The sequence below is a fragment of the Plecotus auritus genome (assembly GCF_963455305.1).
Source record: "Plecotus auritus genome assembly, chromosome: X".
Taxonomy (NCBI): Eukaryota; Metazoa; Chordata; class Mammalia; order Chiroptera; family Vespertilionidae; genus Plecotus; species Plecotus auritus.
The window spans coordinates 128,198,162-128,215,284 of NC_137784.1; the positions used below are offsets into that span (position 1 = coordinate 128,198,162).

Below are 17,123 nucleotides of genomic sequence, written 5' to 3' on the forward strand. Positions count from 1 at the left end.
CCCTGTGATCAGACTCTCACTTAGTGGCATGTTCCCTGTGGGTGAAATATTAGTGGTCCTAACAGCCTCATTTTGTCTCCCTTGATCACTGTGGTAAATGTGCAAGCATACTACTTCATCTGCTGGGACCTGCACAGGATCAGGCCTAGAAAAATTCTTCTGTTCACCTACAGAAAACATTCACAACTCCAATTCTTGTTTTCCTTCTGATTTACCTAACACTTAGATTTTGGTCTTACCAAAATTTGTTTCCTCCATATCACAACAGAAACTCTGAAACCCAATTATTGTTGTCTAGATACAGTACCCTGAAGATGTAGGATGGGTGACTGGACAATATTTTCTATTATGAATATTTTATCAAAGACTTTGGGCAGAAGTGATGAGCCTTGTCTTTAGCCATTGTGAAGGCAACATATGTACCCTTATTTTCTTCACTGTTGCCAAATTAATAGTTTCTCTTTTTTTTCTCTATTTTTTTCTTTTGGTTTTTCTTTTAAAGGTAAACCATGTGAATTAAGAAAATGTCTTGTATGAAAAAATACACAAGCTCTAGATGGTTTGGCTCAGTGAATAGAGCACCAGCCTGTGAACTGAAGGGTCCCAGGTTCGATTCTGGTCAAGGGCACATGCCTGGGTTGTGGGCTTGATCCCCAGTAGGGGGTGTGCATCTCTCATCATTGATGTTTCTATCTCTCTCTCCCTCTCCTTTCCTCTCTGAAATCAATAAAAATATATTTTTAAAAAATGCACAACAAGCATGGGGGCGGGGGGGTGGGGGGGACTGGCATGACCATTTCCCAGAGGCAATGGAGCTCCTCTACCTTTATTCTCATTTTCTTTCTATGCATTAATAATAGAAACCATATTGTATTCTCTAATTTATAGCTTGCCATACACACACACACACACACATACACACACACACTAGAGGCCCGGTGCATGAAAATTCATACACTGAAGCGGGGGGGTCCCTCAGCCCGGCCTGCCCCCTCTCACAGTCTGGGAACCCTCAGTGGTGGGAGGCAACCCAGCAATCAGGGGAAGGTGACGCCCCATCACACCTCTGCTGCTGCCACTGCCAGCAGTGCAAGCATTGGGCGGCCCTGGTTACCTGTGCCTCGGGCTGGCCCTGGGCAGCTGGGCAGCCACCATCCGAGGCTTGCCTGTTCCTCTGGCTGGCCCTGGGCGGCTGGGTAGCCGCCATCTGAGGCTTGCCTGCACCTTGGGCCGGCCCTGGTGGCTGGGCAGCTGACACCTGAAGGCGTGGCAGTCAATTAGCATATTCCCTCCTTATTGGCTGTGGGCACTGGCATCTCTGAGGGCGGGGCAGTCAATTAGCATATTCCCTCCTTCTTGGCTGTGGGCACTGGCATCTCTGAGGGCGGGGCAGTCAATTAGCATATTCCCTCCTTCTTGGCTGTGGGCACCACCATCTTGTGATGGTGTGAGGGTCAATTAGCATATTCCCTCTTTATTAGATAGGAGATATATGTGTGTGTGTGTGTGTGTGTGTGTGTGTGTGTGTGTGAATGTATCCATCCATCAGTCCTTCTATCTATGCACAGTTAATATTAACCAAATATACATTAGTTGAAGCCACAGGTTACAAGCATGACTTAGACCTCACCCTTGGCAGGAGTATAAATTGGCACCACTTTTTTGAAAAGCAAATTGGCAGTTCAGTTTTTATTTCAAAATCTCAAAGAGTTCCCACCCTCTGGTCTACTAATACTGTTTCTGGAGTTTTTCCTACAAAAACAATGAAAAAATTAGGCAAAAATTTTATGCACAAAAATATATGCTGCAGCATGATTTATAATGCTGAAACACTGGTAACAACCTCAATAGTTAGAAATAAGAGGATTGTTTGATAAATGCATTTGAAGAATATTTTCCATCAATTAAACTTTAACAGTTATGTTTTTAAAGACCTTTTATTGACATGGGAAAATGTTTATGATACATTAGGACAAAAAAGTCAGATATAAAATTATACATGTGGTATGCTCTCAACTATCATTATGAAACAATAAACCACAAAACAAGAAAAAAATATTCTAAACATCTTATCTCCCAGTAGATTATGAGTTGTTATTATTCTATTACTTATGCTTATCTGTCCTTTCTAAGTTTTCTACAATGAAGACAAATTATTTTCATAATAAAAAAGTTTATTTAAAGATTTAAAATGTTACATACAAGCCAGGGCCAGTGGATGATCTTGTCCAGTCTTAAGGCAATGAATATAAACTGGAGAATGTTGACAGAACACAGGATTTCTAACTAAAAGTCAAGAGAAGATCAGTTAAACAAAGTAAAAGTAAATACTGCAATTATTTGGCTAACATACTAAAAGGCAATGCAAATTACGATATAGTAAAAGTTTTAAGTTGCACGGGGACTGCCAGATTTTCAGCACATAAGAGCACAGCAGTTCTATGACTAGGAAAAACCTGTCCCTGGCTTCCTGCCTTGACCCCTCTGCTCAGTGGCCACCTTGCCCTTTATGCTCCCCCCAGGCAATGACCTTGTTTCCAGGATCGCTGAGTATAAAGGCAATCTATGGGACTCCCTAAGCTTCCTCCCTGCCCCTATCCACAAACACCTCTATTCCTAACCACACCTGTATTTCCTTCTTGTACCCAGGACTCAGCTCTGCATCCACCCCTTTCTTTCTGGCTCCTTGAGCACCTGTCACATCAAGGTATCAATTATAAATACTTTATTGCATCTTTAACTCTGCCCATTCCACTGATCTTTCCCAGAAACACACAAACAAGTTCATCTCCTTTCCATTACACACAAAAGAACCCAAAGACCAAAGGAACTCATCCTTTCCTTTATCCAGTATGTCCCCCTAGTTCAGGGGTGGGCAAACTTTTTGACTCGAGGGCCACAATGGGTTCTTAAACTGGACCGGAGGGCCGGAACAAAAGCATGGATGGAGTGTTTGTGTGAACTAATATAAATTCAAAGTAAAGGAGCGGAGGGGAGAGCAAGAGAACCCTCCGCTCTTTCGGCTCCGCAGGCCGGATAGAACAGCCGAATGGGCCGGATCCGGCCCGCGGGCCGTAGTTTGCCCACGGCTGCCCTAATTCTAGCTTTCTCTTTCCATGACCATCAAATTTTATGAGACATCAGGGATACTTAAGCCCCATGGCCTCCCCTGCCATTCCAAGCTCTACACACTGTGATCCGGCCTCCACCCTGATGACCACCCAAAAACTGCTTTCATCAAGGTGGCCAATAACCTCTGCAGCATCAGACCACTTCAGTTCAAATCTTATTGGTCATCTCTGCAGCATCTGATGTTGCTGACCACCCCTTCCTCCTTCTAAGGTCTCAGTGCACAGTCTTGCCCACCTCTTGGTACTCTGACAGTTATTTTCAGTCCTTTTTCCTCTCCTTAAATGGTGATGCTTCCCAGAGCCTTAAACTTGGTCTTCTCTCTCCACTGGAGACATAGACACAAACACATGTTTTCACTCACTTGCTCTGCCCTAGTGGTTGGGGAGAAGAAATGTCATCCACACCCCTGGTTTGCATTACCTACAATTGGTTGGTCCTGTAATCTCTGTTTTCAATCTAGTCCTCATGCTGTGGCATGGATCCAGCTCTCCTTGAGGCACCTCAAATGAAGCCAGTCCCAAACTGAGTTCATTGTTCCCCATATCTTTACCCCTTTACCTTGTCCCACCCCTTTTGATAGCCTCCTATCTTGCTGTAAAGTACCACAGTGGCCTAATTATCCAAAGCATGATGCTATAAAGCACCCTATATTCCTTTTCCCAGATTCTTCTCTTCAGTCACCACATTCTATCTTCTCTACTATCCAGACTTTTCTTGAATCCCCTGCCTGCTCTCCATCCCAACTGCTATTGCCTAGTTAGTAAGGCCCTCCTCATCCCTAACCTTCCAAAGCACTCCAACAGCCCTCTAACAAGCTGCCCAGCATTTAGTCCTGAAGGCCCACTCGTCCCCATCCAGATTGTCTGCCTTCTGCCTGTAGTGCTCACTGCTCTTCAGTGACTCACCAGTGCCTACCAAAGTAAAATCATATAGGCAATTGGATTTGGGCCAGAGCTTCTCAAAAGTTCTCAGTTCATAGGACATTTAGTGACTCAGAAATTCTTTAATAGGCTTCTGGACCAAAAAAAAGTACCTAACAGTTCCATTTATTTAAGTAATTAGATCTAAAATTAGTATCTATATACTAAGTAGGCATTTAAAAAAAAATCTCACACAGCTTTTTAGGGGAAGACCTTTGCTTTGCGTATCTGGTTTTTGCCTTCAGTCAAGATTCCAAATAACTTGATTTGGGGAAAGAAGAGGAGCCGCCTCACCTTTTTGGCAGTTGATAATGCTTTTTGGGTCCTCTAAAGTGATAGCTACTTTTGGAAGATAAGTAACTGCCCTTTGGAATAAAAAATGAAACAGGACAGAGATGTAAATTCTCAGTCAATAGCCCCAGGTCTACATTAACTGGTAGACTAATAGAATGTTCCATTGGCCAGGTGGCCCATTGAAATTCATAAGTAATTACAGAAGGCACTGAGCATGGGCAGGTATATTAATATAGTATGGTCCCTGGACCTAGAAGGACCAGATAACTTTTCAGAATGTATAGGCAAAAAAATTGAGACGAAAATGGTACTTAGCCTTTTTCATCCTCAAAGTTGGTTTTCTAATTGCATAGCTTAATGAACGGAGAGCAGAAGCCCATGAGAACCTAGATGCCATTTTTAAGGTCCATTTCTAATATATTTATGAATTATAATAAAGGTTATTATATACTTTTAAAAAACCTCACATAAATCAAAATCATTCTTAAATAAGCACAACTAATTGCTAATGGGATAGGTGTGCCTGTTGGGTACTGAATGATTTCTCAACAATTTCCACCCTTGTTACCTTTTCCCCATACCAATTTTTGCACACTAATACCTTCTCATCACAGACACAGCCAACAACCCAGCTTCTTCTTTGATGTTATCAAAAGGAATGTAATGTGACTAAAACCGTAAACTATTTGGAGCTAGTAGTTCCTATGGTGTCCCCACAGATATCAGCTATCACTGGTTTTCCCTAAAAAATGACCACTACCTCATAGTGCCCTGTGAGTTCACTATGGAACCAGGGGTAGCTCAGCACATGCTTTGAGGACTGAAGATCTGGCCCCTACTCAGCCTAATCCCTCTATGAAGCCTCCCTTTTCACCAACTACCACAATGTCTTCCTTTCCACTTTATATTCCAGGCATGTATTTTTTTCTTGTGGTAAAATACATACAACATAAAACTTGCCATCTTTGCATTTATATTGTTGTGCAAATATTACCACTATTCATCTCCAAAAACTTTGCAGCTTACAACACTGTGCTCCGGTTATATTGGAGCCACCATAATTTGCTCAACATGACAGACTTTCTCATGCCTCTGCCTTTATATGTTTTGTTATTCCCTCTACTTGGAAAATACCATCTCCTCCCCTACATGCATAGGGCCAATCCTAACTCTTTTTTTACATCTCTGTGTGAGCCTATTCCCAAACAACCCTTAGCAAATGTAGGTACTCCTTCTTCTGGGACACAAGAACCAAGGGGGAGATCAACTCTCCCAATCATGTTTTTTCTTGTAGGCAGGAATGCCAAGAGTGTCACTATATGAACAACTGACTTTCTATAACTCTGCATTAGGAAAATATTGTTTCATGCTCAATGCATTCCTAGCCCTCATATATGCTTTTACTTTTAAGAAACAAAGTAACAAATTTTTAGTTTCCTTAAACCTCCTTCTCAGCCTCTATCCAACTTGGTACTTTTCAACCTAGGCTACAGCTGCTCCCTTGAAGTGGCAAGGCCTGTGTAGGGGTACTATTGAATGTCACAAAGACTAGGGGAAGAGGTCCTGCAATGCATAGGACAGTCCTGTTCAACAAAACATTTCCTATCCAGAAGGCCAACTGCGTACCCCATCCGCCACTGAGAAATACTGAACCAAATAGGCAATATCTGGAATATTTTAGCTCAGTGATTTTATTTAATGTAATTTTTTGCAAGTGACTTTTAAAGCTTGGTTTTACTTCGTTTTCTCTGGTGATAGAAAAATGTGCAAAGCAAGAGAGGCATAACGTAGAAAGATAGGATTACTGGGTAGGAATGGTGCCTTTAACCAATATAGAGAATACATATTTGGGTGAAGCTGAATATGGAGTCTAGAGCTAGAGGGAAAATCTAAGTTTAGAAATATGAATTTAGGATCTGACAGCACATAAGTGGCAGTGGAAACAAGAAGTGTACACATGATATTTAGACAAAGTATACACAGTGAGGACAGAAAATACCCAAGACTAGAACCCTAAGAAACAGCAATGGAGCAGAAGATGGAGGTGACCGAATGGTCAAAGGACCAGGAGCTGCAGAGTGGATGGTGATCAGAAAAAAATAAAGTGAGGATTTGGCTAGAGGGTGTTAGTGCCAGTTTTAGGCTGTGCAGGAGCTGAATAGGGAGCGCAAGGTTAGAACAGAATTGTTTCAGGGAGCCTTTTTGAAAATTGAAGGAAAAGGCACAATAGCCAGAGGACTGAGTGGGTTTTGCAGCTGTCATTTTGTTTTCTCATTCAGATGAGAGAGACCCAGAGAGAATGTGGATAAGTTCAGGAGCAAATGCTTAGAGGAACAAGAAGGGGAGAAGTGCTGAAGCACAAGCATGACTGGCTTGCCTCAGGAGAGAGGATGGACTGGACAGGCAGGGAAGAGAGAGAATAGGCAAAGGTCTCCAATGACTCCTGGGGAACAAGGGGTGGGGAGGGGTGCCATACAGAGATGACCAGGTAACAGGTTGCAGGGGAGAAAGGAGGATTCCACTTAGAGCTTCTCAACCTTGCTCAAATTATTGTTTCCTCAGGAGTCTTTTTAGACATTTTTTTCTTAATCATATTCCCTCCTGAAATTGTAATACTGATGGCAAGCAGCCACAGGGGGCAGTGCAGAGAAGTGGCTGGATTGGTCCATCTTGGGGAAGTAAGTGGATGGTAAAAATGGGCCTTCAGGGGTACTCTGCCTCCACAGTCCACCCAGCACCAGAGGAATCACTCTCCATGTTCAAGATCAAGCTCTTCCTGGTGATTAGGGTCCTGTTACCTCTTTTTGTCACAGACCCACATTCCATCACTCCCTCTCCATAGGCACCTTCTTCTCCAGGTTCACACATCCTAAGTAAGCCACTCTCCAGCTTCCTTCCAACCCAACTGCCATCTCCTTCTTCTACTTTTTACCCACGAAGCTCAAAACAGTGTCCATAGTGTCCAATTTTCCCCTGAACCAATCTGTATAGGACTTCGGACCCACAGCTTCTATGCACTTCAGTTAACATGAACTGAAATGCAATCCTGATCCTGCCCTGAATGAGCCAGGTCCTTAAACTAAATCTTATATTTATATTTATATCTATAGCTACAACTATATCTACATCTATCCTGTTGGTTTTGTTTCTCACGAGAAGCCTGACTGAAACAGGTGGATAGGCAAAGATGTGAAGCTGGATGAAGGCTGATGACCTGGGTGAAAAATCAGTGTTTTAACTCAAGAAAGTAGAATGTGATTATTTCCCTGGTCTTTTCTTTCCTTATATACTGTGATCTAGAGTTAATGATTAATCTCTCCATAACAAAGGGTAAAAATTTACATTACAATAACTAATCATTCTTAAATATAAGAAATCTTACCTCCAGTGACCTGTCATGTCGAAAGCCCCAAACACAAGCTGCAACAGACACGGGGGAAACAAAGAACAGCGGCATGAAGACCAGAAGCCAGAAATGGCTGCCTCGCTCAATCCTATCACAGACCAGCACTTCAAACATCAACAGGAGTAAGTGGATGCCCACTGCAATTAGCATGGCTTTAAATTCCACACATGTTTCTCCTTCTGCTCTAAAAAGGGACAGAAGAAGAAGAAAAACACCCTCAGTTCAGACTCCATAACAAGCAAGCAGTCCATGGAAAATACCAACTTATGTTGATAATGTGAGTTGTATTTGTAAATTTGACAAAAAGCAAAGGAAATATCAGGTAGAAAGCTAACTTAAACTTAATATTTAATAGGTGATCTTTCAAAAATAGTACTGCATGATAAGAAATAAACATTACAATCAAACCAGACTTAAAGTTTTAATTATATAAGGATATTATCAGAAGTAACAGCACAGTTATTATTTCCCTGACAGGGTACAAAACACTTTTGTTCATAACTTTAAACTACTTGCAAGATTACTGAAGCTGATTGTGTCTATTGCTAAAAACTGACAAATATTCCTTAAATTTTATGATCCTCATTTCTTAACGAATTAAAAACCATGTACATCACATTTCATGCAATGCTATAAAAACAACTTTAGCTTTATGAACAAGTGTGGGTTATATTTCATGAAAACACATTAATTATGGTTAGGTGCTATTTTAAAATGCAAGTAAAAAGTATTAATGCCTTTTTATTTTCCTTTCTATTCCAATAGGATGAATTAACACCTGCAGATGAAAGAGAGAAGAGCAAAAGAGTTAAAACTGTTCTTAAACATAATCAGTTTAATTAGCTGTCTAAATATCATGCATGAACTTACCAGATGAACAACAGAAAAATAATAAGGCCACTAATCAGGAAAACGCTTCATAATACATTTGGAAGGCCTACAATGTTTCATTCAAAATACAGATGAACATTTATGAAGTGTCTTGATGATGATAAATACAACTGAGTTTAGGACACAGAGAAAATAAAATTATTTCTATAAAACCCAACAATGTTTCCTTGACTATTGTTGACACTAGAACAACCACATATGTATACTCAGTACATTAAAATACACACATACAATTCATTTCTTTCCTCTAAAAATCTTAAATTGAACAAAGACAGAAAAGTTCAAATAGCTTCTAAATCTCAATTAGTGGAACCCAACATGTTCGGTGATTTAACTTTTTATTTTTGGAGTAGTAAATGTAGATATTGGAAAGTATCTCATTAGAAAAAAAATTGCAGCCACACAAATAATCTGGAAAAAAAACCACCCCAACAACATTAAAATAGCTACACTTGAATGTCCCCCATCTACCAAGGCTCTTTGTGTGGCTATGTTTAAGTTTTTGGACATGTATGTGGCAATATGTTTTACATAATCTAAATCTTATTTTAATGTCAATAACCAAGAATTAAACAAGTTGAGATGTCACAATGTCTACACTTTTCTCACACAAGCAGCTGCATGTGTTCTTCCCCTACAGGGCATTCCTTCGCTTCTCACCATCCTGGTGAGGTTCAGAATAGCCCTCCTCTCAATTCCCCCTTTTTATCCTTTCTGAAGTTCCAGTATCTACAAGGTAGAAAAGAGAGACTCTAACAGGTCACAGAGCTCCAGGCTACATATTGGAGTGAGTCAAGTCCAGGCACTTGAATCAGCTGAGCCATCCAGGAAGAAAGGCACAGAAGAGCTGAAGGTAAAGGTCACACACCTGCCCAGCCCTCAAAGGTTCTGCTCTCCTGCACGGCATCTGGGCCTCATCTCTCCCTGTTTCAGGACTCACTGTTTCCTGGCCAAACTACCTCCTCCACATTGATTACAGTCCTAAAACCCCTGGACTAAGAGATTGGACAAGGAGAGCCCCAGTTCCATAACTGAATTAGAGAAGGATATATCCCTGATGATCAGAGCTAGAACTTTGGTTTGTAGAACTGCTCCTACAAATATGGTGGTTTCATACTTCCTAGTCTAGCATGGCTATAACAGTTCTATATTTGGCATGAACTTTAGATCACATAGACTTTTGTGGGCTAGCTAGGAAATGAACCACCCAAAATAACACTGCTTTTGCAAGAAAAATGCATGTTGAATACCTTAATTTTTAAAAACTTAAGACTGGAACTCAGTGTGCCTGTATAATAGTTCTAATAAAACCTTGGATAGGTAAAAAAGAAAATAGTCTTTAATTTATTCAAAGTGAAAAACAAGATATTGCTCCCTCAGGATAGAGACCGATGGGTTTTATAAAGCAGTATTACCGATACTGGGGATTTCGTGCCCAGACTCCAGTTCCAACGGAGGCTCCAACAATGACCATTAACTTCCACAGCCATATTGGTGCAAAAACAGCCCAGTAACTCCACTGAATGATGCCATCCAGACGAAGGGCCAATAGCACAGAGAATAGCAGCAGACATGCATAGATGAGGAATTTACTAGGAGAAAAGTAAAATTATTAAAGATGATTCACATTTACAAATATGTGGTACTGAAATGGGGAATAATAACAGCAGTATTTTTCAGCACATGAAAAGAATCACTAATTCAACAATCATTTATTGAAAAGTTCTATGTAGAAGACATACTATGTTAAGAGGTAAGAAAAACATAAAGAAGACTAAAATCAGTTCCCTGCTTTCCAGGGCTTCCTGTAAGGGGTCCATACAGAAACATATCATTGTAATACAGCATGAAATATGCCATAATGGTGCTATGGAGCAGGGTATGGATGGGAGCCCATAAGAGAAAATATGGGCCCTGGGAATCAGAGGTGATGACCCTGGAAATGGTTCCTGAGGATATGTGGAAAGCTGCCAGGCAGGAAAGAATGTGAGATTAGGAAGCATTCCAAGCCAAAGGAACTAGCCATACCAAATCATGGACACTGGGAAAAAATGACATGTTTAGGAATGGTCAAGTTCTGTCACTACTAATTATTTGATTCAATTTTTTAAAAGGTTGCCATCTCATAAATGCATAACCCATGGACACAGACAATAGGGTGGTGAAGGCCTGGGGTAGGGGGCAAGGGAGGGCTAGAAAGGGTCAATAAAGGAAAAAGGGGACATATGTAATACTTTCAACAATAAAGATTTAATTTAAAAATAAATTTTAAAAGTCTGCCATCTGTCATGATCATATACAGTAACATTTTAGTACATGTATTATACTTTTAATGACTAAGTAAATTTCTTCTCTCTCTCTCTCTCTCTCTCTCTCTCTCTCTCTCTCTCTCTCCTCCACACACACATAAAAGGAACTTCCTGAGGAGTATATCCTTCAAATATTAATTAGAAATTACATTGTTGATGACTTCTATTTTTTATGTAATAAGAGGTATGGGGTTTTCCTTCCCATCTTAAATAAGAAACTAGGCAAAATATGAGAAAAAAACTGTTTTCAAATACTAGACAACAGGCAGTGAAGGACCTTGATGGCAGAAGGAAAGAAAGAAAACAAAGAAGAAAAACAAACTCTATTATTGTCCCAGCTTACTGTCTGGAGGCAGTTTCCAGGCTGTAGCAGAAAGTAGTAATTAAAACCCAACCCAATGAGCAATTATATTAAATGTAAATGATGTAAATACAAATTAAAAGTCAAAGCCTGTCAGATTGGATTTAAAAAGCAAGACAGCTGTATGCTATCAATAAGAAACCCACTTTATCTATAAAGTCACATATAGACTAAAAGTAAAAACAAAAACACAGAAAAAGTTATACCAAGCAAACACTAACCAAAAGAAAGAGTGAATGACATTAATATCTGTTTTAGTCTTCTATTACTGCTGTGACAAATTACCACAAACTTAGAAGCTTAAAATAATACAAATTTATTATCTCACAGTTGTGTATGTCAGAAGTCCAGACAGGCTTCGTTGGTTTCTCTGCTCAGAGTCTCATAAGGCTGAAACCAAGATGCCAGTTGGCTGGGCTCTTATCAGGGGACTCTGGGAAGGATCTCCTTCATTCAGGTTGTTGGCAATCTGGTTTCTTGTGGTTGTAGTACTGAGATCCCAGGTTCTTTGCTGGTTGTCAGGTGGGGGCCACACTTGTATTCTAGAGGTCTCTCTCCCTCTGATTCCTGCACATAGGCCTTTACATCTTAAAACCAGCAGCAGCATATCAAATCTTTCTCAAGCTTGTCAGGCCGACATTGCTCCGTGGGTGAGCGTCAACCTATGAACCAGGAGGTCACGGTTCAATTCCCGGTCAGGGCACTTGCCTGTGTTGCTGGCTTGATCCCCAGTGTGGGGTATGCAGGAGGCAGCCAATCAATGATTCTCTCTCTTTATTGATTTTCCTATCCCTCTGTCCCTATCCCTTTCTCTCTGAAATCAATAAGAATATTTTTTAAATAATCTTTCTCATGCTTGGAATTATTCTGACATTTCCTTCTGCCACATTGCTCCTGCTTCTTGAGAAAGTTCTTTGCTTTTAAGAGCTCATGTGACTAGATTGAGTCCACCTGAATAATCCATGGTACTATTCCTATTGTAAAGTCTGTAACTGTGGTAGGCAGAGAATTCTAAAGATGTTCCCCAAGATTCCTGTCCTCTGGTTATTCAATCAAACACAAATCTAGTTACTACCATGAAGTAACTTTGCAGGTGGAAGTATGGTTACTAATCAGGTCATCAGCTCACCTTAAAATAGGGAAATGATTCTAGATTATCCAAGTGAGTCCAATGCAATTATATGTGCACTTAAGAGCAAAAGGCTGCATATAGGTAAGTCAGAGAGATGAGGCAGAAGGTGAAGTCAAAGATTTCAAGCATGAAAAGGACTTGACCTGCCTTCGCTAGCTTTGAAGTCTGAGGAAGAGGTCCATGAGCCAAGGAATGCAGGCAGACTCTAGAACAGCCGTGGGCAAACTACGGCCCGCAGGCCGGATCCTGCCTGTTCGGCTGTTCTATCCAGCCCGCGGGGCCGAAAGAGTGGAGGGTTCTCTTGCTCTCCCCTCCGCTCCTTTACTTTGAATTTATATTAGTTCACACAAACACTCCATCCATGCTTTTGTTCCAGCCCTCCAGTCCAGTTTAAGAACCCATTGTGGCCCTCGAGTCAAAAAGTTTGCCCACCCCTGCTCTAGAAGCTGAGAATGAATCCTGGTTGACAGGTAGCAAGGAAATAGGTTCCTTAACCCTACAACCACAAAGAACTAAATTCTGACAATTTGAATGAGTCTGGAAACAGATCAATCCCCAGAGACTCCAGAAAGGAATATAGTAAGTCCTTAGTTAATATTGATAGGTTCTGTAACTTTAAGGGAAAGGATATAAACAAAACCAATTTTACTATAGGCTAACTCAGTGGTCGGCAAACTGCGGCTTGCGAGCCACATCCGGCTCTTTGGCCCCTTGAGTGTGGCTCTTCCACAAAATACCACGGCCTGGGCGAGTCTATTTTGAAGAAGTGGCGTTAGAAGAAGTTTAAGTTTAAAAAATTTGGCTCTCAAAAGAAATTTCAATCGTTGTACTGTTGATATTTGGCTCTGTTGACTAATGAGTTTGCTGACCACTGGGAAAACTGGTATAAACAAGAGCTAATGAGTTTTTTAATTAATTTAATACGTTATTTTATATATACACACACACAAAAACTTATTATCTCACAGTTCTGTAGTCAGAAGTACAGATACAGCATGGCTCAGTTGGATCTTCTGCTTAGAGCCTCACAAGGTCAAAATCAAGGTGTCAGAAGGGCTGTAAGCAGAATATCCAACTAAGCCACGCTGTATCTGTAGTTTTTGTAGTCTAAGACACTAAATTTGTGGTAATTTGTTCTGGAAGCAATATAAACTAATATTGCAAAACTAAGTACATCTGCAAAATCCCCTTTGCCATGTAACATAGCATATTCATAGGTTCCAAGGCTTAGGGCCTGGATATCCTTGAGGGGACATTCTACCTACCACAATATAAGATAAGGTATATTTTTTAACAAGGAAAAGTACCAGACACAAACAGGGGCAGTTCATAAAGAGGCCAATTTTTCAAAAAGGATCTAACTGTAAATATTTATGTACCTAATAACAAAACTTTAAAATACATGTAGAAAATATTAGTATTTACTAGTAAAATATTAAGGAGAAAAGAAAAATCCACAATTATTATTGGAAATTAATATTTCTCTCTCAATAACTGATAAAACACACAAAATTATTAAGGCTATACAAGATGATAATAACATTATCAACCAACCTCATCTAATTTATATTGATAAGGCATTCCTTCCAATACCAGCAGAATACAAATTCATTTCAAGTATACACGGAACATTCACCAAGACAGACTGAATTCTGGGCTATAAAACAAGCCTCTACAAAATTAAAAAGATTGAAGTATATCAAAGTAAACATCTAAATACAATGAAATTAAAGTAAAAAATCAATATAAAATAGATATGGAAAATTTTCATAAAACTTGTAAATTAAACAACCCTCTTCTAATAAATCATAGGTGAAAGAAAAAAACACAAGGAAAAAAATCTGAAAAATTCTGGACTAAATAAAAGTGAAAATACAATATACCAAAATTTGTAAGATGCAGCTAAAGCAACATTTAAAAAAATTTTGTAGCATTGAATGCTTACATTAAAAATGATATCAAGTCAATAATCTAAGATTCATTTCAAGAAACTAGGAAGAGAAGGAAATTTAAAAGAAGTAAACAGAAGGAAGGAAATGATAAATGTAAACACAGAAATCAATAAAATACAGTAAAAAGACATTAGAGAAAAATTGATGAAACTAAAAGCTGGCTCTTTCAAAAGATCAAGAAAATTGGTAAACCTATAACCAGAGTGACTAAGAAAAAATAGTATACACAAATTACCAGTATCAGGAATGAAAGCAGAGACATCACTACAAACCCTACAAACATTATAGAGATTAGAAGGGGATATTATGAACAACCTTATACTAGTAAATTTCTTGAAAGAAGGACATTATCAAAGTTCACACAAGAAGAAATAGATATTTTAATATCCCTATAGCTATTAAAATAACTAAAATTATAGTTAAAATTCTTCTAACAAAGAAAAAGTCAGGCTCTGACAAAATCTACCAAACACATAGCACCAAGGAAGAAATAGCATCATTTTTTTCACTAACTCTTGCAAAAATAGATAAGGACGAGACATTTCACAATTTATTTTATGAGGCCAGCATTACCCTGATACCAAAACCTGACCAAGAAAGAAAACGACAAACCAGTATCCTTCATGAACATAGATGCAAAAACCTTTAAAATTAGCAAATTGAATCCAGCAATCCTATCTAATAAAGAGGGAATATGCAAATTGACCATCACACCATAATGGTCAAGATGGCTGCACCCACAGCAGAGGCAGGGATTCCATAACACAAGATGGCTGTGCCCACAGTGGAGGCAGGGATTCCATAACACAAGATGGCTGCACCCACAGTGGAGGCCAAGTTCCAGTAACGAGCCTTAATGAGAAATCAGCAGGGACCTCCGGCCACGCCCCCTGCCCTGGCACCAGGCTGGGAGATCTCAGGCTGTGCCCCCTGCCTGGCAGGGCTTGATGGGGGACCTCAGGCTGCATCCCCCGCCGAGCGGAGCTTGACGGGATACCTCAGGCCACGCACCCCGCCTGGCAGGGCTTGATGGGGAACCTCAGGCTGCACCCCCAGCCTCGGCGCCAGGCTGGGGACCTCAGGCTGTGCCCCCCACCCGGCAGGGCTTGACGGGGGACCTCAGGCTGCATCCCCTGCCTGGCAGAGCTTGATGGGGGACCTCAGGCTGTGCCCCCCCACCTGGCAGGGCTTGAGAGGGACCTCAGGCTGCACCCCCCACCCCAGCACCGGGCTGTGGGACCTCAGGCCACGCCCCCAGCCTGGCAGGGCTTGATGGAGACCTCAAGGCATGCCCCCTGCCCCAGCCTGGGCCGGGGGACCTCAGGCCATGCACCACGCCCTGGGCGGGGGGACCTGAGGCTACGCCCCCTGCTTGGAGGGGCTTGACAGGGGACCTAAGGCCACACCCCCCGCCCCAGCACTGGGCCAGGTGACCTGAGGTCGCACCCCCCACCCGGTGGGGCTTGACGGGGGTGGGGCCAGCCAGGTCTGGATCTAGCCCAATGGGGGTGGGGCTGGCCAGGTCTGGGTCTCACGCAATTTTGAGGCACACATGGGTGGGCGGGGACTTGACTCTGGTTCCCGTGCCTCTCCCCAGATTCTGACAGGAGGAAGATTTTCATATACATTTTACTAATTTTCTTTCATCTCTGACACTTCTATTATAGAGAAAGGGCAAATAGCAATATTAAAATATTTCCTCTAATTAATTCCCTTTTAATATGCACAAATTTTGTGCACCGGGTCACTAGTATACATATAAAAAAAGATGTCACATTATGATCAAGTGTGGTTTTTGCCAGGATTGCAAGCTTGACTCAACATTTAAGATCAATTTTAAAATTTGTAGTATTAATAGAATGAAAAAGAAAAAAACATGATTACCTCAATAGCCCTAGAGAAAGCATTTGACATAATTCACTACCCATTCAGCTTAAAAGTTCTAAACAGCCCTAACCGGTTTGGCTCAGTGGATAGAGCATCAGCCTGTGGACTCAAGGATCCCAGGTTTGATTCCAGTCAGGGGCATGTACCTTGGTTGCGGGCACATACCCAGTAGAAGTGTGCAGGAGGCAGCTGATTGATGTTTCTCTCTCATCAATGTTTCTAACTCTCTATCCCTCTCCCTTCCTCTCTGTAAAAAATCAATAAAATATATTAAAAAAAAAGTTCTAAACAAATTAGGAGTAGGATATCTATTTAAAAACCCTACAATTATAATACTTAGTAGTGAAAGACAATAATTTCCCCCTAATATTGTGAACAGGCAATTGTGTCCACTTCAATACATCTATTCAATATTGTACTAGATGTCCTGGCCACAATGATAACACAAGAAAAAAGAAATAAAAGGAATAAAGATTTGAAAGGAAGGAATACATTTGTTATTTGCAGATAATGTGACTGTATATGTAAAAATTCCCAAATCAGCTACTAAATCTAATAAGTGAACTAGGCAAAGTTGCAAAGTACAGAGTAAATGTACCAAAAATATTATTTCATTTTTATATGCTAGTCATTGAATACTGAAAAATTTAAACTATCATTTATTGCAACTTTCCTATAAATCTAAAACTATTCTAAAAATAAAATTTATAACATCAAAATATCAAATACTTATAGATAAATGTAACAAAATATGTGCAAGACTTGTTCACTGAAACCTACCAAACACTACCAAGAAAAATTAAATATCTAAATAAATGTAAAGATATATCATGTTTATA

The 17,123-nt window shown here is 40.4% G+C and overlaps 1 protein-coding gene across 2 annotated transcripts in view; it reads right to left on the bottom strand.

Annotated features, from left to right (window-relative positions):
- TMEM185A (transmembrane protein 185A) overlaps window positions 1-17,123 on the bottom strand; it is a 42,206-nt gene that overhangs the window by 5,368 nt on the left and 19,715 nt on the right. Inside the window, exons 2-5 of one of the 2 annotated variants that reach the window (XM_080653869.1) lie at window positions 10,059-10,235; window positions 8,490-8,530; window positions 7,729-7,936; window positions 2,203-2,286 (exon numbers count right to left, since the gene is read on the bottom strand). In XM_080653869.1, coding sequence (XP_080509995.1) covers window positions 2,203-2,286; window positions 7,729-7,936; window positions 8,490-8,530; window positions 10,059-10,217 — 492 coding nt within the window. In that variant the 5' untranslated portion in view covers window positions 10,218-10,235. The remainder of the gene's footprint in view (window positions 1-2,202; window positions 2,287-7,728; window positions 7,937-8,489; window positions 8,531-10,058; window positions 10,236-17,123) is intronic. The other variant, XM_080653868.1, reaches the window with a different exon arrangement.